This window comes from Bos indicus, chromosome 28 (genome assembly GCF_029378745.1).
Source record: "Bos indicus isolate NIAB-ARS_2022 breed Sahiwal x Tharparkar chromosome 28, NIAB-ARS_B.indTharparkar_mat_pri_1.0, whole genome shotgun sequence".
Lineage (NCBI taxonomy): Eukaryota > Metazoa > Chordata > Mammalia > Artiodactyla > Bovidae > Bos > Bos indicus.
The window spans coordinates 15,648,583-15,673,246 of NC_091787.1; the positions used below are offsets into that span (position 1 = coordinate 15,648,583).

General features: G+C 42.5%; 1 protein-coding gene across 1 annotated transcript in view; it reads right to left on the reverse strand.

The window, feature by feature from the left end:
• CCDC6 (coiled-coil domain containing 6) overlaps nt 1-24,664 on the reverse strand; it is a 112,432-nt gene that overhangs the window by 47,299 nt on the left and 40,469 nt on the right. The window contains exon 2 of the mRNA XM_070781841.1: nt 10,821-10,970. Coding sequence (XP_070637942.1) covers nt 10,821-10,970 — 150 coding nt within the window. The remainder of the gene's footprint in view (nt 1-10,820; nt 10,971-24,664) is intronic.

The window sequence follows — 24,664 nt, forward strand, 5'->3', positions numbered from 1 at the left end:
ACATTTACAATGGAATTAGGGTTATATAAATAAAGATCTGCTCCTTGGGATTCAGCATGAAAAATATATTAAAATAAGTGAAAAAGCCATAAGCAAAAACACACCTACAAACCTGGAAAATTCTAAGCACTCAAATGTGAGCATTTTCTCATTGTATCCACTCACATATGAAATCCCAAAGCCAATTTCCAGCCCATTAAAAAACATGAGTATAGCATTAAGTTGATCTAACGACAGACTAGCCTTAAGCATCACTGAATTACCAATAATTGTTGTCTTTCTCATAATTTCCAAAGTTTTCTGGAGCCACTTTCAGTGAACCAGGCTTCTTATATCAGAGATTCCAAAACTCTTCACTGAATGGCTTTTATTCTGGGCAAAACCTTCTCCAGCAGGTACAGGCACCACTGCAGGCACACGTGAAGGTTGGCTGCTACGCCAGCCCACCCACCCAGCATGCAGCAGGTTTGCCAAATCCCAGGCTTGGCGAAGCGTGTTTGCAAGTCTGGGCCTGTTGTTAGTCCACCCAGAGCCAAGGGAGGCACGCCTTCTTGCCACCAGCCCCGGACTCAGCTTTTTCGATTCAACTCGAGGATAAACGCAAGATGCCCCCAGTTCTATTTACACCAGTCAATGCTAACCATTCTCTGTACAACTTGCAGTTTTGCAACCAACATCCCTCATTTATTGACAACTACCAAGAATTAGAGCCATCTGCACTAAGCCAAGTAAAGGCCACCATAGAACAGTGACTACATTAAATCACTGGATTGCCAAAAATAATTGTCATGTAGTTAACACAGTAAGCCCCCTACATGTGAACAAGTTTTGTTCCAAGGGTGTGTTCTTAAGTCCAATTTGACCAAGTAAGCCTAGGTACCTAACACAATCAGCTATATAGTGCTGCTTTTATCCTTGCTTCCAGACATCTTTGGCTTGAAATAAAGATACTGTACTCTATACAGAACTGTACAGCAAGTACACAAAAGCATGACCACTTGTAGAGGAAGCACGTGTGTGACAATGTACCCTAGACACGAGAACTAACTCACGTGAATGGACAAGTGAACAAACATTCGCATCTTTTAAAGTCTGCAGCTTAAAGGTTCATGTGTAGGGGACTTACTGTTCCAAGTAGTTAACACAGGTTTTGAAAAAAAGAACTGTCTCTCACAATATTGAGTCTCTAAACCAATCTGAACAGCTCTGCTGAGCAGAAAGTCAACCTCCCACCTTCAATTCAGTGCATCACCACTAAACGCCTCCTGGGCCCAGACTTAAGCCCACCTCCTTCCCCCTTCTGTTACTGGCACTGTTATTCTCAGTCAATATCTCACATCTCATCAGTTACCAAGTGGCATTAAGTCAGCCCCCAGAACAGCTGTCCAACACATCCTGCGCTTTCTGTGCTCCAGCTCAAGTCTTTTACTCCTCTTCACTGGGCCACCGCCAAAGCTCCTAATCGATACACCAGGTCCAGTGTGTAGATCACGCTGAACTAAACTAGTAAGGTTTTCTCTTCATTCAACACCCTGCTCAAAACCTTACAATGGCTCCCTCATTCCTGCAGAGTAAGCCCAAACTCATCGCTACGATGTTCAAGTCCACCTTCGATCCAGTCCCCATGCAAGTTCCCCATACTTTCACACTCAGCCCCAGGGACAGCCTAAGGTTTGCACACACAAATGCCTTCAGGGCCCAGGCATCTGACAATGATAAATCTCAGCACAGAGAGTGGTGCTGGCAACTATGATTAAAGGCCAACTTTATGTCTTTTTCTAAAGACTCTTTTCCTAGAGGAAAAAAAAACAACCCACGTTTTAAAACCTGAAGGGACTGCCCTGGCAGTCCAGTGGTTAAGGCTGCACCTTCCAACGCAGGGGGTGTAGCTTTGGTCCCTAGTCAGGGAGCTAAAGACCACATGCCTCACGACCAAAAAACCTAAGCATAAACCAGAAGCAATATCGTAACAAAGACTTTTAAAACATCGTCCACATCAAAAAAATAAAAAAGAAACCCATCATCCTGGGCAAACATGTCCAGAGATCACTCTGGTCCAGGGGCTTCCAGACCCCATGTCCTGCTGGTCACCCACTAACAAGAGCCACTGCACCCCAAGCCCAGTCCTGATCATTCTGTATCCTCTGCCTAGAGTACCTGAAGCCGTTTCCTCCAAATTTCTGGAACTTTGGGACAGCTCCAAAGACGCCTCCCACAGCGCCTTCCCACACACGCTAAGCATCATGTACACTCCCCCTCCTTCAGGCTGGGATGAGCACGGTCTGCCTTAATCCAAAACCAAAGTTTTGTGTTCTCTGATTCATCCAAATGAAGCAAAAAAAAAAAAAGGTTCACTCTTTTCCGACGGTATAGCTCTTCATGATTCCAGATTAAAGCGGGGGTGATTTATCTTTGTCCCCACCTTTAGCCAGCCCTGAGCTCTGACTTCTGAAACCCCAGCTCTACACAACTGCCAAAAGCACAATTCAGCTTCTTAGCTGTTCTGTTACAAATAAATAGCAAATGTGCTCAGGAAAAAGGGAGCCTTGGGTGCTGGGTCTCCTCTCGATTTCCACCTTCCCCAGATCTCCCCCCAGCAGTTCTTCATGATCTTGTTAATCCTTCCACTTATCTTCAGTGAAGCTTGCCTGAATTAACTAATTGTGATTTTCAAAAAGGGAAAAAGTATACCTAACTTTTGCAAGGAAAAAAAATTGGTAGGCCCTTCCAGAATTTTTTGGATGTTATTTTCTCATCAAAACTGAGGACAAGCTCTCACCTGAGTGGAGGGCTCCAGTACATGAGGCTTCCTGCCCACTTAGAATACCTCAGGGGCTAAGTCTGACCTTCCTAGATTTGATTCCTAATAGCATCATGCTGCAGTACTCTTGCCTGGAAAATCCCATGGACAGATGAGCCTGGTAGGCTGCAGTCCATAGGGTCACACAGAGTCGGACACGACTGAAGTGACTTCAGCAGCAGCAGCAGCAGCAGCATGCTGCTTAAAATATTAACACCTTTGAAAAAAATCTAGTTAGGAGGAAGGTTGGAAAAAAAGATGCTCCATGAATAAGATAAAGGAATTCTTGAGGCTCTGGACTCAACCTGCAAAAAAAAAAATCCATTTTGTAAAAATTAACCCTTTCTTCTTTGAGGAGTAGAGAATATTTAACCCAAAGAAAGAATGTACTCAAAGCTGAGACCTTATCATAAATTAAAAGGAAAAAAGAAAAAGGAAAGTAAAGATAATTAGTAGTAGGATATCTCTCTGTATTTTAAGGTAATTAATAACTGGGCTGACTGTAAACTTTTTAAAATGAAAAAAAAAAAAAAATTACCCAAGAAATGCACAACACTGCAACATTTCTAACTGCAAAGCTTTAAAATCATTTGCACAGCATTTCCAGCAATGGTTCAAGTCCATCTACAGTGCAGACAAGTCTTTCAATCTCCAAGATTCACCTTTTCAACTAGAAATAACAATGCTTACTTACCCCTACCCTAGTGAGTAAAGCAACTTCTCATTCCAGCTTCATCTCAGTATTTTTCATTTCCTTCTCCTACTTTTACTTTCTACCTGCATTTCTCCATATTTTGTCAAAGAAGTCAACCTGAAAAGCTGCTAAGCCCTGACCCTTGCTCTTGTACTTTGGGGAATCCAGGCTGGCACATTTAACTCCAGCCATAATGGTAACATACTACACACATTTTGGAAAAAAAAAAAAAAAACAAACCCTCAGTGATTTGTGAAGACTAAAAGAATTGCCTCAAGTTTATTGTATTTTCTAATCATAATGCAAATTACGTTGCACTGAGAGATTTCTGGCATGCTGCTACCAGGAAAATTCTGCCTTATAATTTGGCCTCTGGTGGTTGTGGCATTTAAAATGCAATAAACACATCCCAGAAGCCCTCTGCAGATGTATCGTGAACACAATGTATAAGCCCCCTGTTCCATGAAAAGAAACAAGAACACACACAGCTGAGAGTCAGATAATGTGGAATGAAAAACAACAACGAGGACGACAAAAAAAAACCCCACAACTCAACTTTGCCCCAAATGTTCTGTCAGCTATTAGGTGATAGCCAATTTTTCTGCTCAGCATTAATAGCCCTGAAAAACTAAGCCAAGAGGGCCACTGGTCGAGCCAGCTTAATGAAGAACATATTTCAAGGTCTCCCTGCCACAGGAGAACAAGTCTTCACCTGAATGGATGCGACAGCAGCATTCGCCTCGGTGCCTTTAAAATGAACTAAACAGGGTTTCATACATATTTATCACCCTGACATGTGATTCTGCTGCCTGAACAAACAAGATCACTGCACTGCCATCTTAGTGACTTGGAGAACTTGGAGTAAAAGAAGGCAGCCTCAGATTCTGGCGTACAGGCTTGAGAAGGGAATTAGGCATCTACGCTCACTCCTAGAGCCTGTAGACAAGCCTGCCCTCCACAGACACAGCCTTGAAGGGACTAAAGAAGAAAACCTGCCTCTGTTCAGATGCGAATGGAAGGAGAAACTACTACTCCAGGTTGAGGGGAGGGGAGAGAAGAGGTACAGGAAAGTAAGCCTTTGTCTAGGTCAATGGGCAGATTCAGGGACTTCTCGCAAGCCTTACTCTGTTTCATTCCTGTGTGAACACAGATGGAAGAATAATGCTATGACAGATCAGCTTTCTGAACGACTCAGCTCTGTATCACTTGGCAATGGCGGCTTCAGCAGCGGTTTTTGCCCACAACTTCCTTCCTTCCCTCCATATATCATCTTTCCACAGATGCTAGGAAACTGCAACTGCTGTAATTCCCGGAGGCATTCTCACCTCAGGGACCAAGTCAATAATAGTAACAATAAGTCGTGCCACTTAACAAGAGATCCAGAAAACTTGTGTTCTTAAGTGCCTTCCGCCATCAATAAGAAAGATGTGTCTCCTCAGTAAGAGAATGAGTACAATCATTTCTATTATATTAATAGCTACAGTGGCATTGTTTTCTGAAGACTAGATCCAATTTCAAAGATGACTCTACAGTACAAGGCTACAAACTTATTTGTTATTTTAAGGTCTAAAATTTGAAAATTGGATTAGAGTGAAAACATTCAGAGCGATATATAATATTCAGTACTCCTATCTCAGTCCTGTTCCAGGCTTTTAAATAAAGAAAAAAAAAATATTCATTAACTTTTGGCAGCAGTATTGGTGGAGAAAAGGGTAGGCAACAATTGAACAGAGCTTCCCAAGAGCAGGAAGTGAACTTGATGCCTTGGGCTTACATAAAAGCAAGTGAGAAAATCCACAGGGGCTAAAATCACTATCCATCTCAGCAACAATAGGTCTTCCAGTTGGTATTGGTGACTGGTGCTTAACTGTTAGCCAGAGGAATTAGGGGGCTTTGTGTGTTTTTTTTTTTAAAGAGCGGCCAGTGGAATGAATCGTATCACAGCTGGCAAGACAGTTAAGCCAATCATAAGAGCATTTTGTTTATGCTAGCTCTAAATGAACAATCTGGGTAGTCCAGAATCTTCCTGACTTTGCAAGGGGCTCCACTGCACTGCAGTCTATGCGGTCCATGATAAACAGATGCAATTACGATAGTGAAACCGAGTAAGACCCTGCAGGACCACCCCAGGGATAGACCTCCATCTTATCCCCGCCCCTGCCTCTCGTTTGTAGAAAAGCTTTAAATTTGCTCTTTGGTTACAAAGCAGATTTAATTAGAGAAGTGAGAAAATAGTCAAGCAAGACAAATAGCTAAGTCATACAACAAAGACAAAGACCTTTATTTTATTTCCTCCTCAGGGCTGTAAATAATATCCTGAGCCATGTCCTTGAGTTGTTGTGCAGATATTAAAACCCCCACTAGGTGGAAGAAGTTAGCTGCATGCTGACCACCAGTACACATAAATCCCAGACTGGTCGGAACCAGAAGACTGATGGCTGAGATTCCTGAAACATCACTATTTGCTCACCATCAACCCACCAGAGAACTGGGCATGAGCTGAACATGCACCCTGTGTCTCTCTCCCCTCAATGTCTTTCAAAACCCTTCCTGAAAAGCCATCGAGGAGCTCATGTCTTTTGAGCGCAAGCTGCCCATTCTCCTTGTTTGGCGCCCTGCAGTAAACACTGTACTTTCTTTCACCACAGCCCCGTCAGTGGGTCAGCTTTGCTGCACATCGGGCAAGCAGACCCCAGTCTAGTTTGGTAACAACTGCAAGACTGTGAGCTCTCAAGCTCAGTGATACAGCTGGAGGTTTCAAAACATAAGGACAAAATAGGTATTTTTAAAATTTTCTTCTTAGGAAGTAAGATATTTTTTAATTACAAAAGTAATGCGTGTTGCTTCTACAAACTGAGAAGGAAAGGAGCACAAGAAAATTAACATCCCTAAGCTCAGCACCCAATTATAGCCAGCATTCCAGAGAATAGTCTTTTAGACTTTTTTTTTCCCTAGCATAGATATTAAGAATCAAATTCTGATGAAGAATTTGATCACAAAACATTCCTTATACATTTTAATTACAAATTATGATTAAGCAACAAACATCTCTTCAAGGCATTCAGGAGCTGAATTTAGTCCTAGTGTAGGCTTGCCATTAGACTAGAAGGCTCCTTTTTAGGACAGTTCTTACCAGTCAAGTCATCGATCCCATGGTCCAGGCTCAGAAAGAAGCAGATTTTTCAGACAAGAGTCTTTGCAAAACCAAGGTATCTATCTAGCAGATGTATACAAAAATAAAGGAGAAAAACTGCATGCTGTTTTGTGCATATTTCTTTGTTTGCTTTAGACAGGATTAACATATTTGGAGGTGTTGAACCTATCTTCCAAACATGATCTTTTAACAGGAAAAAGAGATTTCTATTCATCTACTTAAATACATTTGATTCAGTTTTTAAAGGTATTTGACACCATCTGTATCACAGCAGATGGAAAAGGAGGTATCTCCTTTATAGTAATAATCTCATTTTGTTCTTAAGACCAAAGAATTCCTTTGAAATGCACATAAAAGCCACACTCACTATCAAAGACAACAGCCATAGCACAAGCAACAAAACCAAAATTGCTCCATAAATAGCCTCTAAGCGGCCTCTGGTGAAAAATGTTAAACACCTCCCTGGTGAACAGGTCAATTTACTCCTCTGTCCGTCAGTGTCTCCGGCAGCACAGTTTCTCTTAGTAGGCTATCATAACAAGTTCTTATCCAGAAGCAAGCATCCTAGAGAGTCATATTAAAGTAATTACACAGTTGGAAAAGTCTATTGGTACCAATTACTCCAAAAATCTTCCAGATGGAGATTAGTTCTACCACACTGGGTGGCAGAAAATGTGAGACTGCAACAAAGGACTGGCAGAAATCCTTCAGGAAAGCCTGGGGGATGGGTACAGTAGGCCTACAGCCCGTCTTTCCAGCGGTTATACAAGAGCCTTCCAGCTGCCCAAAGGTACAGGGACTTACCACAAAACGGCGTGCAGTTGATCCCTGGTGTAAAGTGCGGGATCACTATTCATGTCACAGTAGGCACAGCTCTGGAACTTGCCAGAGACCGCAACCTCACACTATCTGCCGTCCGTGTCTTTTCAAAAGTCTTAGAAAGAACCAGGAACATGGAATAAGGGGTTATTTCTTATGGATTCAGTTTCAATTTGAAAAAGTTCTTGGGGATGGGTGGTGGGAATGGTCGTACAACAATGTGAGTGTATTTAATGCCATTGGATTATATACTAAAAAATGGCTGCAATGGCGAGTTTTACATCTATGTTATATATTCTTTTGTGAAAGTTGTCAGACGTGTCCCACTCTTTGTGACCCCATGGACTGTACAATCTACGGAATTCTCCAGGCTAGAATACTGGAGTGGGGAGCCATTTCCTTCTCCAGGGGATCTTCCTAACCCAGGGATCAAACCCAGGTCTCCCACATTACAGGTGGATTCTTTACCAGCTGAGCTATGAAGGAAGCCCAAGGGTACCGGAGTGGATAGCCTATCCCTTCTCGAGCGGATCTTCCCGACCCAGAACTCAAACCAGAGGCTCCTGTATTTTATTACTATATGCTATGCTATGCTATGCTAAGTCACTTCAGTCATGTCCGACTCTGTGTGACCCCAGAGACGGCAGCACACCAGGCTCCCCCGTCCCTGGGATTCTCCAGGCAAGAACAGGGGAGTGGGTTGCCATTTCCTTCTCCAATGCATGAAAGTGAAAAGAGAAAGTGAAGTCGCTCAGTCGTGTCCGACTCCTAGCGACCCCATGGACTGCAGCCCACCAGGCTCCTCCATCCATGGGATTTTCCAGGCAGGTGTACTGGAGTGGGGTGCCATTGCCTTCTCCGTTATTACTATATACACATATGGAATTCCCTGATATAGGGCTTCCCTGATGACTCTGGGTAAAGAATCTGCCTGCAATGCAGGAGACACAGGAGACATGGGTTCAATCCCTGGGTTGGGAAGATCCCCTGGAGGAGGAAATGGCAACCTGCTCCAGCATTCTTGCCTGAAAACTCCCATGGACAGAGGAGCTTGGTGGGCTACAGTTCAAAGGGTCACAAAGAGTCAGACATGACTGAGAGACTAAGCACGCACACACACACACACACACACATTCTCTCTCTCTCTCTCTCTCTCTATATATATATATGCATATATAATATATGAAAATAAAACCTAGGAACCAAGCGGGGATTTATGTCTCCCCGCTTGGTTCCCCGCATGGTCAAGAGAGACATGTTGACCATCCATTTGCCCAGGTTCTGCAAGTGGGATTACTAATAAGCTACAGATCACCTAGAACTCCCCAAACAACAGACTTACATCCTCATACTGAACACTTTGTTTTGACTGAGGGTGAACATAAGACCCAGCCATGTGAAGACCAGGGCTCCACATTACAAACTACTTTGGGAACATTTTTTCACACTGTCCAGTTTGTATTAATGTATTACCCAGTCTCTTTAGAAAGATCCATGCCCCTCAAAAAACTTAAGTTTTTAATATATGAAAATTTTTCTCCTGACCAAGTAAAACTATTTATTTTAATATAAGAATTCTGAAAAAATAATCTGAAAAAAACAAACAAACAAACTACATTTCTCCAAGTTATAGCTTTATTTATTAAATTTTAAGTTCAAACCTTCTTATGCCAAATATATTACTATAATTAACCTCTTTCTGTTGCACATGGCTCTTAGGTGTTCACTCTATCCAGTAGCTTGCTTCAAGGGACATCAGTATCCTTGGAAAGTAGGTGGGTCATGATAAGAAGCTAATGAGATGCTAAATTACACATTACAGAAAAACTCATAATGAAAATGAGTCTTTCTAGAGAAAAAGAAAGCATGATCTGGCTAGGATATTGACTGCTTTATAATGTACTTTAATCAAAGGTTCCAAATACCAATGACTATGCAAATTGAAAACAAAAAAATGTTTCTCGAAGTGTTAAAAATTAGGGCATCTGATTACACACAAAACACAGAAAAGGAAGCCATAATCATATCCTTACAGTTCTGGAAGCAACATGCAGAATAATTAGTCTAATGCTGCCAAGGTACGATAAGAGTCAAAAGTCAAACTAATCTTCTGCCTCATTTTTCCTCTAAATCAGAATGCACAGGAATAAAGAAAACATTTCAACACAGAAATTCCACCATAAATCTCCACTAGATAATACTGACCGAGGATCTCTATCCTTCACATTCCAACAGCTACCATATAAATAAATTTTTGTACAAGATTATAGTGGTATCTTTATTCAATAATTAGGTAGGAAAATAAGAATAAAAAGATGGGGTAAAAGGTACCTGGACCATTGCATGGTCTTAACACTAAAGTTTCTGGAATCTTCTTCCAACATTTGATATGTCAGAAGGCAAGAGAAGAATTTAGGCTCCAAATATCCTTTTGCTATAATCTCATTAGAATACATATTTCGATCAAATTAATGAGTGAAATTGTTAGTAATGCCAGTGAATAGAAAATACAAGGAAAGATTTCTACCTTTTACAGCCATCTGAAAAAAATACCAATAATAGTCCTCTTTGGATAATTTTATACCTATTCACTATTTTGGACATGTTGTGTTAAATAGTGAAAACTCAATGTCCCACTTGTTCTCAAGTTCATACAAAATAACCTGCATGATATTTGCCCTAAACAAATCTTACTTTTATAATTTACTAGTAAGCTTCAAGGAGAGGAAAACAAAACAAACAGGAGGGGAAGGTAGAAAAATCTAACTAGAAAAATAAAAATTTCTGTATGTTTTGTGTGTTGTCTTCTATACACTATTAGTGATTGATGTTAAGTTTCAACATTTGTTATTTGTTCAGTAACATATTACTCACCCATCTGAATACAACTGACTATCACAGATACATATATTTTTCTCTCCTCAAAGTGGCATTTCCCTTTGTATCTTCATATATTAGTATAAAAGACCTACTTCTGGTTGCCAAAAATGTCCATATATTCATTATAGATTCAACATAAAAGGAGAAAGAAATCTCACATTTGGCGTTAACTCTCATAATCCCAAAATACTGCATACATCATTGACTCCTGTGCTAAGGCCTCAGGCTCATCAGCAATTTCTTAAAACGGTCAGAGTATAAAATACCTTACCTCACCTAAGCAGATGAGCTGGGAACCACAGTCTTGAGTATTACACTGCTGCCATCTTCACTTAGGTATTTTAATCTCTAAAGAATTTTAGCTACAACCTCATCAGCAAATGTTTCAAGCAAAGTGCTAGATCAAAGTCATTTTTTTTCCCCTGGAGAAGAAAACAGGCAGGGAAGATAAGAGGGCAGAAAAGGTAATTTACCTGCATCAATTTTCTGGAGAGCTCATTAGTGAGGAACTCTTCTTCCTTCTCGTAATTTACAGCAAGGGTTTCTTTCTCCTTTTGCAAAGCTTGAATTTTCTTGAATAAAGTGTTACTTATGAATTCTTCTTCCTGCTCAGCCCGGGCTTGCTGTTAAAATTTTCAAAAAAAGAAAAAAAAACAAAACAAAAATACGTTAAGCAAATAGGAATTTACTAATTGAAATATAGTTCTTATTTTCAGAGAGGGCGCCCATTTTAATTAGAGCTCTATTTTTAACTGAACCAATATACCCCAAGATGACAAAACAGAGGAATTGAGTAGCAACCATAAAAGTAAATCTGTTACCCCAAAGGGACTCTCTGTACTATCATCTTAAATGGATAGTGTCTCAGTCTCTCAGCTGTGTCTGATTCTTTGCGACCCCTTGGACTGTAGCCTGCCTGCTAGGCTCCTCTGTCCATGGGATTCTCCAGGCAAAAATACTGGAGTGGGTAGCCATTCCCTTTTCCAGGGGATCTTCCCAACCCACGGGTCGAACCTGGGTCTCCTGAATTGCAGGCAGACTGTTTACTGTCTAAGCCACCAGCAAGCCCTATTAAGGAGATATTTCAAAGAAATTAACAAAGATGGTTTGCAGTTTTTAGAAGCTATCCCAAATCAATCACCAGAATACAGAAAGCTCCTTCTCCTATGGCAGACGGGTCCAATGCTGTGGTATGTGTATCAATTCATGACAACTCTCCATAGTCTTCTCATTTGAAGGGTTCAGAGTTAAAACACCTAGGTAACATCTTTTACTGAAGCAAAGAAGTACCGTTTACCAAAAGTAAAATTGTGTCACCTCTTCAAGATGTTACTGAAAGGGTTTGGATATGCAATTTGAAAAGCAATACAGATAGATATAGATGAATTTACATGTTCATTAAATACTTATTGGAAGGAAATATAGCAAACAGCTAAAAAGTAGCTGTTGCAAAGAGTCCAAGGGATGAAAACAAGGATGGATGAGAGGAGCATCATTTTTCACTTATTTATTTCCCTACTGGGAATATTTTGGAGGTGAGGGCAAGGACAGGCATTACTAAATGTTAAAAACAGAAGAAAAGGGAGTCAGGCATCATTCAATGGAGATGAAAATATTCTCTCATAGATTCCCCCCTCCACTTGTGTTTTAACAGAATAAACAGAAAAACCTAGTCATCCTTGCAGGAAACTAATTTTTATAGAAAACTGGGGCTTGTTCCAAATGGACTCAACTCTCTTCAAAGCATCTTTTAAGCTGCAACATTTTGATGCATGAGTCCCCAGTAACGCAGTCCTATTTCATCTGCCAAGGCCAGGAAGGAAAGAACTGCAGCAATTCCAAGCCTCCAACACCTGTCACTTATACAAGACAGCCAGAGGGCAAGAGAAGAAAGGGGACCTACCTGAAACAATCGCCACCTTTTATTGTAAAAGGTCCGACAGCCACTCCTAACTCGCCTGGCTGGGCTGGCTGGGATTGTCACCCCCACCTGGAGAGCCCTGGTTTCTGAGGAGTTCATCCTCCCTGCTCCCCATCACAGGCAGGAAGGACGCCAGTGCCTGGAACTGCCTGCCAAGCAAATCTATCGAAGAAAGTCACGTGTATGTAGTACTAAGACTGAAAAAAGAGCTACATAGAAAATGGAAGCTTGGGGAGGAAGTCTGGCTCTCCAGTTCTTTAAGACACCATCTGGCATAGGCCGGGAGAGGTAAGCAACAAAGAACACATCACTCAGCTAATAAGGTTTTATGACCAACCAAGCGCACCCGGGGAGCAGGCCGGAAGTTCTCAGGGTTCCCTTACACGCTCTGTAACTCATCAGTGCTTCTCAAGGTCATGCTCTTTACCCAATGGTCAAGGGAGCACAGCCCAGGACCGGCGCACTTCTTCTCCCCTTTAAATTGACCCCCAACTTGGCTTCAAAACTCTCAGACTTTAAGATCTCATACTAGTGCACTGGGCAGGAATCCAAAGCATTTCTTTCGGGCATATATGACACACACATCCAAGCCCGCAATCTGTTCAAGTTACCTGTTTTTCTGGTTTTGACTGACAAAGTTCTATATGATTTGAATCTTGATTATTCTAAAAGGAACAGGACGAAAAGGTAGAGAGGGGAACTGTAATGCCTTTAGCAGGTGATTCTGCACTTAAATTTCAAAAGGATGTTTACCATAAACTCACTTCATTATCAGATCAGACTCAACTTCTTGTGTGTTACCTGGCATTCTCTATTTAGATGACTGGTAAATTTACCCACAGTCCAGGAACAGAGAACCAGGCTCCACGGCCCAGCAGACTACCACTCCCTTTGCACAGGGACCTAGAAGTGAGAAGCTGAAAATAAGAGGCCAGGCCCTAAAAGTTTAAAAATAAAAAGGATTGGGGGCAAGCTAAGTCTGTTCTGTCAGTGCTTTCCAAAGTAAGTGATGGTTGTGAGAGACCCAGGCTTTAAGCCAACTAAACTTGTCACCATTTTAGAATAGCCACTTATTTCTAGGCAATAGAAATAGGAAAAGCCCTCCAAGGACCCACCAACAACACGAGGAACTGTTCTATAGAGGCTGGCTAAAGTCTGTCTAATTTAACAAGGGATTAACCAGGCCTGACACAGAGCTCCTTTCACTAAGTTTTTGCACTGGGGACTGTTACTCTGCTTCCCATAGCATCTAAACACACAGAGAAAAAACATCTATCTGGGAGATAAGACTCAGGTCCCCAAACAGAAAACTAGTTCACCCTTTCTCCAACTGGTCACAGAGCATTTTTAGGAATTAACTCACAAATGAGGGAAAAAGACAGGCTGTTATATCCAATACGGCTCCAGAGAAAATTGTTTAAAGACTCAGCTCTAGTGTACTGACGACCATGGGCAAACATGATCATCGCAGTAGGTGCCAGGCATTACAGACAAGCAAGAAGCATCCATTTAGATTCCCCTGCAGCTCTCCCCCTACTCTTTAGGCATTAATCTCAATCTTCATCTCAAATCCTGGCTTTTTCTTCCCCTTAAGTCCAAAACAGGCTTCCCAGGTGGCATTAGTGGTAAAGAAACTGCTTGCCAATGCAGGAGACGCAAGAGAGAGAGAGAGGTTCGATCTCTGGGTGAGGAAGATCCCCTGGAGTAGGGAATGGCAACCCCCTCCAGTATTCTTGCCTGGAGAATCCCATGGAAAGAAGAGCCTGGCAGGCTGCAGTCCACAGGGTCGCAAAGAGCTGAACATGCCTGAAGTGACTTAGCACATATGCACACACACACATTCCAAAAGAGGCCTTTTTGTTTAGGCTGTAAAAGCAATCACTTTTCCAATTTATCTCCCCCAAAGAAGCCAAGAGCTAGGTAGACCACAGCCTAGGAGCAAAACAGGCCAAGTGTTATTTGCAAGGAGCTTGGGGTTGGACAGGTGGACAGGACAGATATAAAAACAGGCTGACACGAAATCTAAGTTTTATCAATCTATTTCCCTTTTATCTGAAATGCTTGAAAATCTCAGCATACCTAAACACATCCAAATTCAAAAATCAAACTCTCTTCTCAAAACTTAAAAAAAAAAAAAAAAAAATCAATCAAGGTTAGCTTATAACTCCCTAAACTCTCAAAAGAAAATATGAGCCAACAATTACAAACTCTTTGTTTTGCATATGTTTGCAGAGTTGAAGACTGCAAAAATCTGGGGGAAATCAAAAAATCTGTGATTACAGATATAAAGAACAAACTAGTGGTTACCAGTGGGGAGAGTGACTACAGAAGGAAGGAAGGAAGAGGTACAAACAATCAGGCATAAAATAAGCTACAAGGAAATATTGTACAACATGGAGAATATAGCCAGTACTTCATAATAACTATAAATAAACTTTTAAAAATCGTTAATCATAATATTGTACACTTTGTAATTTACATAATATTGTGCAGCAACTATACTAATATTTTTAAAATGTGATTATATTTTCATGTTCGATAAGGTTCTAACTGCTATGTTCAGAAGTTGAGTGAATGCTAGCATTACCTTATTCATTTATCAGTGTCTGCTACTTTGCCCCCCACCCAGCAGGGTTCACTTGACTTCTGCTGATGTGACGAGTACAAAGCAATTCTCAGTCTCCATCACTCTTTACTCAGTCTACAAAAGTCTGATTAAAAAAAAGAAAAGAAAACGAAACAAAGAAAGGGACGGGTCGGGGAGACACAGGAGCAATTTACCAAGGTCTTTGGAAAAAGTGGCAACCCATTCCAGTATTCTTGCCTGGAGAATCCCATGGACAGAGGAGCCCGGTAAGCTACAGTCCATGGGGTTGCAAAGAGTCAGACACGACTTAGCTAGTAAACAACAAACTGGGAAAAGTAAACATCCATCAAAAAATTCTTAGAAAACAATTATTTCCTCCTGAGTCACCACATATTTATTTAGGCAACCATACTCAAATGAGCACAATTTTTTGCTGATAAGGAAATCATTCTGACCCACTGCTATTATGAGCAGGGCACAGATTTGATAGGAGATTCCCCCGTGATTGTTTAGTGCTTCTATTCTCTATCAGTGATATTCTGCAGACCAAGGGTTAGTACAGAAAGAAGAATTTGAAAACTTTCAACAAGAGCACTCACTGCTGGCAAGAAACTCCAAGTACCAAGACCAAAATTATGTAAGATGATGCAACTCATAATCTGTTAAGAGTAAGAAAAGGATGGTTTCCAAAGCAAAAAAAAAAAAAAAATACAGGCATTTATCTATCTGACAGCTGCTGCTGCTGCTAAGTCGCTTCAGTCGTGTCCGACTCTGTGCGACCCCATGGACAGCAGCCCACCAGGCGCCCCCGTCCCTGGGATTCTCCAGGCAAGAACACTGGAGTGGGTTGCCATTTCCTTCTCCAACTATCTGACAGCAGGCGCAGGTAAAGGATATAATGAAGAGAAAGCTCAAGTGCCTACCAAGATTTTGCAACTGTTTTACAAAATTACCTTTAATTTGAATGCTGTTTGCTTTAATTACAAAAAATCATAATACTAAGATACCTTGGGGGTTGGGAGGGAGGCTCAAGAAGGAAGGGGAATATACACACATATACACACTTAATGGCTGATTCAGGTTGTTGTACTGCAGAAAACAATACAACATTGTAAAGCAGTTATCCTCTGATTTAAAAAAACACCTTGGAGCTCTAATTTTTAAAAATTCAGACAGGCTGGTATTTATTATTTTAATTATTTAAATTCCTTAAATTTAGGAACCTATTTACATACATTATTCTAATTATTTAAATTTATTGTTCTGTTGCTTAGTAACTTACAACTCAAATTTTAACGACCTTAACACCTCAGTTTGATAAAGCATCTGAAACCAAATTGTCAGGATGGCAGAAACCAATACCAAGCCAGGAAACTGAGTAACACTGTGTTCTCTCTCTGCTCTCATTTATGAGGTACACCACTGCCTGTATCGATTGTTCTGGGAGATGCTTGGCATTCGGTGGAGCTCATGACTGATGGCTGGCACCTCTTACAAGATTAACCTGGACATCGGTCATACCCATGGGTTTATCAGAACAAACTACTATCCTGCCATGGTCCTGCACGGGCTAACGTTTTAAGTGCCAGTAGATCCCCTGGAGAAGGGGATGGCAACCCATTACAGTATTCTTGCCTGGAGAATTCATGGACAGAGGGCCTGGCAGGCTACAGTCCATGGGTCACAAAGAGTCAGATAAGACTGAGCGACTAATACACACTGCAGTGGTGGGTGACAGGGAGGACATGCGACAAGCCCAAGGCCCACACCTGTGGTTCTTCTATTAGAAGAACTAAGGAAGTGATGTCAATTACATGCCTGAGAATTATAATCCTCTATTTAGGCCATGGAAGCACCAGGTTATCTCATGCTTCCTCCACACACTGTGTACCAGCCCTCAGTAAAAGCAATTAATAACTGATAGATGAAAGCATTTATATTATTTATTTCCTCCCAGTATCGTCAGCAGATCACTAAGTACACAAGGGCCAGAAAGGAGTCATTATTAGCCCTCACAAGTGTGCTAAGCTGCCCCAGACACTGTGCTCAGGCCATTGTTCCAGGACTGCAGGGCAAGGGCGGAAACCACAACAAAGGGGACTTTCAGGACAAGAACTCGGAGAATCTTGATGTTAAAAAGGACCTTAATGGTTAGCCAGTTTCATCAAGCTGCAAGGCCTCTCAAACCAGCTTAGTGAAAGACCAGCCCTCACCACCAGTCCGCAGGGGGCAACACATCCCTCCATGCGTGTCCTACTGGACACGAGCAGAAACAGCTCTACAGACATGCTTCGCCCCATGAATTCAACAACACCCAAACCGGTCCATGCCCAGTTCAGGAAGATAAGCGCCCTGGTCACTTGCTTGGATACAGAGCAATGAGAAATTGCTAGGGAAGTTACTAAATGTTTACAGTGGATTATGGGTTAAGAATTTGTCTCCCCTTGGGCCAGTGACAAACAGAACAAGTCCATAGGCCAAACTTTGAACAGCATGGCTTGGGGTGGGCGAGGGGGACAGTGCATACATGCCGTCAGACTCTGGAGTCAGGCTGCCTGGTTTATAAGGTGCCTATGCCCACCTCCAGCTGTGAAACCCCAGCTGAGTCACGGGACCTCTCTGGGCCATGACATTCTCCTCTAGAAAGTGAAAATAATGGCACCTCCCGCCAGGTTGGTTATGAAGATAAATTCACACAATTCACATCAAGAGCTTACCATGCTCATACCTTGCATGAGTAAGCACTCGAGAGACATTTAGCAGAAGAGCTTGAAGAGGGGGTATGTACAGGATGATTCATGAGACAACAGTGAAGTCTTAGGGAATCTCACTTCATTTAGCTAAAAGGGGCAATGAACCTATTTGCAAAAGCACAAATAAAGACACAGACGTGGAGAACACACACACACGGACACCAAGGGGAGTGAAGGAGTAGGATGAACTGGCGGATTGGGATTGACATAGATACACACTATAAAACAGATAACTAATGAGAACCTAATGTACAGCTCAGAGAACTCAACTCAGTGCTCTGTGAGGACCTAAATGGGAAGGCAATTCAAAAAAGACGGACTGTATGTATACATATAGCTGATTCACTTTGGTGTACAGCAGAAATTGGCAAAATATTGTAAAGCAACTATACTTCAATCAAATTTTTAAAAAGAAAAAAGGAGAAATGGACACAGTTGTGGCACAGAAAAATAATATACAGTGGAAGAATTAAGGGAAAAAAAATGGTTTGTATGTACTGTCATAAAAAGATGTCCAGGGACTTCCCTGGTGGTCCACCAGTTAAGACTCCACGCTCCTGATGCAGGGGGCCAGGATTTGATCCCTGGTCAGGGAACTAGATCCCACATAACCACAACTAAAGATCCCGTGGGCTGTAACTAAGACCCAGTGCAGACCAGTAAAGAAATAAAATGTTAAAAAAGCAAAAAATGGTTAAGTGAAACAGAGAAAGTAAAGGTGGAAGGGCTCTACATTGAGCTCCGAAACAAAAACCACATGCCAAGGACACAAAACACTGGAAGTCGGTTAACAGAAACTGTTGACAATCCACACAGACACTAACTGCCCTACTCTCATGATAAGCGATGGCTTCAGACCTCCAAATTCTCATCAACCGTACAATAATTTTACCTAAAACATGTACAAACAAGAAGACCAAAAATATGGAAGATATCAATAGATACAGGAAGGAAAATGAAAAGATTTCAAGCACAACTAATTATAAGACTAGGAAGAAAAACAGGAAAGAGAAAAAGAGAGTGAGAATATCTAAAAAGATGATGGCTTCTATACAATCTGAGAATATCCCATAACTAATCCAACGAACGGAGAAGGCAATGGCACCCCACTCCGGTACTCTTGCCTGGAAAATCCCATGGATGGAGGACCCTGGTAGGCTGCAGTCCATGGGGTCACTAAGAGTCAGACACGACTGAACGATTTCACTTTAACTTTTCACTTTCATACATTGGAGAAGGAAATGGCAACCCACTCCAGTGTTCTTGCCTGGAGAATCCCAGGGATGGAGGAGCCTGGTGGGCTGCCGTCTATAGGGTCACACAGAGTCGGACACAACTGAAGTGACTTAGCAGCTGCAGTAATCCAATGAAAGACGTGAGGGAACTCCTTGACTGTCCAATGGTTAGGACTCTGCACTTTCACTCCAGGGACCTGGGTTCAATCCCTCATCTGGGAACTAAGATCCTGCAAGCCGAGGGGTGTGACCAAAAATAAAAAAATAAACACAGCTCCTCATGCTGTGTTTGTTTTGGCCGAATCTGGCCACCCTATCTGGTTTCCAAGTGGCTCTCTCTTAAAGTTCAGGTTTGGGGGTACAGCACCATACTCACATCCCTGCCCCTTCTTTGGCAAAAGACTGCTGTTCAAGATAGTTTTCAAAAAGTTTCTTTGGTATTATTTTCTCATTTTTCCCTCTCAAAATTTTTTATTTCCTACTGTAACATTTCCCAGATCCTGTAGAATACAGGAACCCTGAGTTTCGAACCGTGTCCCCACTGTTGTGACACAAGCAGTGCTCAGCCTCAATGCTACTTCTAGAAGCTTCTCTTCCCCCAATAATAAACTCCCTTGTCAGAACCGCTGACAAGTAAAAGCAAACTACAGTCATTAGATTCTTAAATTGCAATCCAACACTCATGACACAGCATCTCCTACACAGTAAGCTCTATGTGGACAGGGCAGCGAATACCACAGACATTGCCCCTGCCCTGGAGAGATATAATCCTTCCAGCAATTAAAGAAAAGTAATATAGTTAATCCAAACATTTAGCAGTTGGCTTTGGAATACTCTTAGCTCTATAAAATAGCCTAAAGAATCAAGGGATTTAAAATGAGATTGAGCGGGTCAGATGGTAAAGAGTTTGCGTACAATACATGAGACCTGGGTTCAATCCCTGGGTTGGCAAGTTCCCCTGCAGAAGGGAATGGCTGCCCACTCCAGTATTCTCGCCTGGAGAATTTAACAGACAGAGGAATTTAACCCATACATTTAGCAACTGGCCTCAGAATGATCTTGGCCATATAAAATAGCCTGCAAGAACCAAGGGATTTAAAATGAGATTGAGATGCACAGAAACTGTGGAAAATTCTGAAAGAGATGGGACTACCAGACCACCTGACCTGCCTCTTGAGAAACCTATATGCAGGTCAGGAAGCAACAGTTAGAACTGGACATGGAACAACAGACTGGTTCCAAACAGGAAAAGGAGTAGGGCAAGGCTGTATATTGTCACCCTGCTTATTTAACTTATATGCAGAGTACATCATGAGAAACGCTGGGCTGGACAAAGCATAAGCTGGAATCAAGATTGCCGGGAGAAATATCAATAACCTCAGATATGCAGATGACACCACCCTTATGGCAGAAAGTGAAGAGGAACTCAAAAGCCTCTTGATGAAAGTGAAAGTGGAGAGTGAAAAAGTTGGCTTAAAGCTCAACATTCAGAAAACGAAGATCATGGCAACCGGTTCCATCACTTCATGGCAAATAGATGGGCAAACAGTGGAAACAGTGACAGACTTTATTTTTTGGGGCTCCAAAATCATTGCAGATGGTGATTGCAGCCATGAAATTAAAAGACGCTTACTCCTTGGAAGGAAAGTTATGACCAACCTAGATAGCATATTCAAAAGCAGAGACATTACTTTGACAACAAAGGTTCGTCTAGTCAAGGTTATAGGTTTTTCCAGTGGTCATGTATGGATGTGAGAGTTGGACTGTAAAGAAAGCTGAGCACCAAAGAATTGATGCTTTTGAACTGTGGTGTTGGAGAAGGCTCTCAATTGAGAGTCCCTTGGACTGCAAGGAGATCCAACCAGTCCATCCTAAAGGAGATCAGTCCTGGGTGTTCAATGGGAGGACTGATGTTGAAGCTGAAACTCCAATACTTTGGCCACCTGATACGAAGAGCTGACTCATTGGAGAAGACCCTGATGCTGGGAAAGATTGAGGGCAGGAGGAGAAGGGGACGACAGAGGATGAGATGGTTGGGTGGCATCATTGACTCCATGGACATGGGTTTGGGTGACTCTGGGAACTGGTGATGGACAGGAAGGCCTGGCGTGCTGCGGTTCATGGAGTCAAACATGACTGAGTGACTGAACTGAACTGAACTGAGATGCACAGAAGAAAAAGCTAAGTATTTTATGCACTATGGTAACAGAAGAAGTGGCCTGGTACATGAGCACCCATACACCTGTTGCATAATGAGGAGCGTAATCATATATGATGATACAAATTTTAAATTATATACATATATATGTGTTTGTATATATATTTATAAATGAATGCTTAACTCTATGGACTCTCTTTCAATAATAAATGATAACAGCACTCAATGGTGAAGCATTGATTATATTTCTGGCACTGCAGCAGGCTCCTTCATACAGTCTCTCATTTCATCCACACCTTGGCTCCACCATTTCAGCCTTACATCATACAAGGGGAGAGAGGAGCTGAGAATGGTGAAACAACTTGCCCAATGATCCAAACTACTAAATATCAGGGTTACAATTCAATCCTCAATCCTGGACTAGCTCCCAAGCGCCTAGTCATTCCATGGATCCAAGAACAATGTCTTTCACTGGTTCAAGAGATGTAGAACCAACCAAGCTCCAGAAGCTATACCCACTAATTACTAAAACCAACATCATCTGCACTGTCACAGTGCCTGAGCATCACAAAGCAGTTCACCTTTGGGAGGAGACACCCTGTAATTTCCTTGCCTGAACAAGGTAACAAAATGTTAGGTGAGTGACAGGTGATCTTTAAGAACTGCAGAAGAGCCACTTTTTGCTACTGCTGCCATTGCTGCTACAAGGAGACCACATGTACCCTGGTGGTACACGCGCCATGTGTGTACGTGTATGTATCGCTTCTGGGTGTTGACAGGAAGCTCTTCTCCCCTCCTCCTTCAGACAGTGAATAAAGGGGTAGTTTTCAGGGCTACAGAAAGACATGTCAAGGAGACGAGGGGGACAGGTCTGCCTTAAGCTGGTCAACGAGGACATGGATTCAAGTCTACAAGGACGAACTGCAGGATAAGAAAAGTCACATGCTGTGTAGAAAAGAGTTAATGCGGCAGGCCAAACTTCTATCTTCTGGAAGACTGTTTGCAAAGGTAGCTCTGGGCTGGTGACTGAGAACTTGGATTTGGGGTGGGTTCCCATCAAGTTGATGAAAGTGGCTCTACTGTGTCAAAAATTTTCAAACAAAATGGTCTGTGGGACTTGCCTGGTGTTTCGGTGGTTAAGTATCTGCCTGCTAATGCACAGGACACAGATGCCATCCCTGGTCCAGAAAGATTCCACATGGAGGGGAACAACTAAGCCTGTGCATCACAACTCCTGAGACCACACGCTCTAGAGCCTGTGCCCCACAACAGGAGAAGCCACGACAGTGAGAAACCTGTGTGCTGCAACCAGAGAGCAGCCTCTGCGTGCTGAAACCAGAGAAAGCCCATGCACAGCAACGAAGACTCAGTGTAGCCATAAGTCAACTTAAAAAAAACTGAAAAGAATTGGTTTGTGATGAACACCTGCTTTCCTGAAGGAGTCTCAAATGTTGGTGTATGTTAAGCAGAGGGTGCCTACAGGCCCAGTCCCCAGTAAGAAGCATCCGTGCTGCGTCTCTTGGTGAGCTTCCCTGGTAGACAGCATTTCACAGGTGCTGTCACAGCTTGCTGCTGGGGCATTAAGCACATCCTGATTAGCTCTCCCAGGAGAAAACTCCCAGACGCTCATGCCTGGTTTCCCCTGGACTTCACTCCGTGTACTTTTCTCCTCTGCTAATTTTGCTTTAAGGCCTTTCACTGTAATAAATCTTAGCCACAAGTATGACTACATTCTGAATACTATGAGTTCTCCCATCAAACCAGAGGGTGGTGTTAGGGACTCTTGATAACCCTATATCTAAAAAAATCCCCTGCTCTGTAGTGACCTAAATGGGAAGCAAATCCAAAAAAGAGGGCTTATATGTATACATGCAGCTGATTCATTTTGTTATATGGTAGAAACTAACAGTCAGTTCAGCTCAGTTTCTCAGTTGTGTCCAACTCTTTGAGACCCCTTGAATCACAGCACGCCAGGCCTCCCTGTCTATCACCAACTCCCGGAGTTCACTCAGACTCACGTCCATCGAGTCAGTGATGCCATCCAGCCATCTCATCCTCTGTCATCCCCTTCTCCTCCTGCCCCCAATCCCTCCCAGCATCAGAGTCTTTTCCAATGAGTCAACTCTTGGCATGAGGTGGCCAAAGTACTGGAGTTTCAGCTTTAGCATCATTCCTTCCAAAGAAATCCCAGGGCTGATCTCCTTCAGAATGGACTGGTTGGATCTCCTTGCAGTCCAAGGGACTCTCAAGAGTCTTCTCCAACACCACAGTTTAAAAGCATCAATTCTTCAGCACTCAGCTTTCTTCACAGTCCAACTCTCACATCTATACATGACCACAGGAAAAACCATAGCCTTGACTAGACGGACCTTTGTTGGCAAAGTAATGTCTCTGCTTTTGAATATGATATCTAGGTTGGTCATAACTTATCTTCCAAGGAGTAAGCATCTTTTCATCTCATGGCTGCAGTCACCATCTGCAGTGATTTTGGAGCCCAAAAAAATAAAGTCTGACACTGTTTCCCCATCTATTTCCCATGAAGTGATGGGACCAGATGCCATGATCTTCGTTTTCTGAATGTTGAGCTTTAAGCCAACTATTTTAACTCTCCACTTTCACTTTCATCAAGAGGCTTTTTAGTTCCTCTTCACTTTCTGCCATAAGGGTGGTGTCATATGCATATCTGAGGTGATTGATATTTCTCCCCTATACGCCAATAAAAATTAATTTAAAAAAATTTTAATATAAAAATAAAAAGAATGCCCTTTCATCTTTCTAAGGCCACAGGGAGCCATAGAACAGAGCACACCTCACACCTACTGTGCCCTAATGATCTCAGTGCAATGGTATAAGCTATAACCCAAAGACCTAAATTTAAGTGCAACCTAAGATGGACCTGAGACCACTTAGCCAGAAAAATCTCCCCCTACCTCCAGACTCTGGAGCTCATTACGGCACCTCAAACAAACCAAACACGTCTCTTGAGTGGACCTTGGTTTTCCTTTTCTTCCCTGCTATGTGCCCATGCAATCTATCAGAAAGCCCCATTTCTAACTGAAACAGATCCAGAATGTCCCTTTCCCTTCTTCTCATTACCTAAGGGGCAGCCACCACCACCAGTTCTCTTCATGTTTACAACAGCCACCTTGCTGACCCTGCTGATTCTTCTACTCTTGTTCTCATACAATCTACACTCCAGCTGGCATCCATAGTGGTATCAGAGGCAGAAAACTGATCACTTCACTGCCCTACTTCAAGCTCTCCATAGACTTCTCACCATCCTCAGAAATAGCGATTTCCTCCCGTAATCCACCAGTCCTCCCACCTGTGATGGAGCCTCTGCCTGCCTCTTCTGCCCAAGCTCACAGTACATGGGCCACACCAGCAAACCTATCCACACCCAGGCCATGGTCACGATTCCTGTGGTGGGAGTTACACTAGACCCTCTGACCCACGGTGGGTTGGCCACCTGTCATTTCCCATCTCCCAAAGAGGCTGGCTCTGTACCAAACTTAGAGGCAGCCCTAAGTCATCTGCCGCCCCATAACCTTGCTTTCTTTTCATCAGAGGATCCACTGGGATTTCTTTTTCTCTTCCCTCTCTTGTTTGCCCCCCTGTCACTCCTCACTAGAGTATGGGCTTATGAGGCAGGGCTGGGTCTAC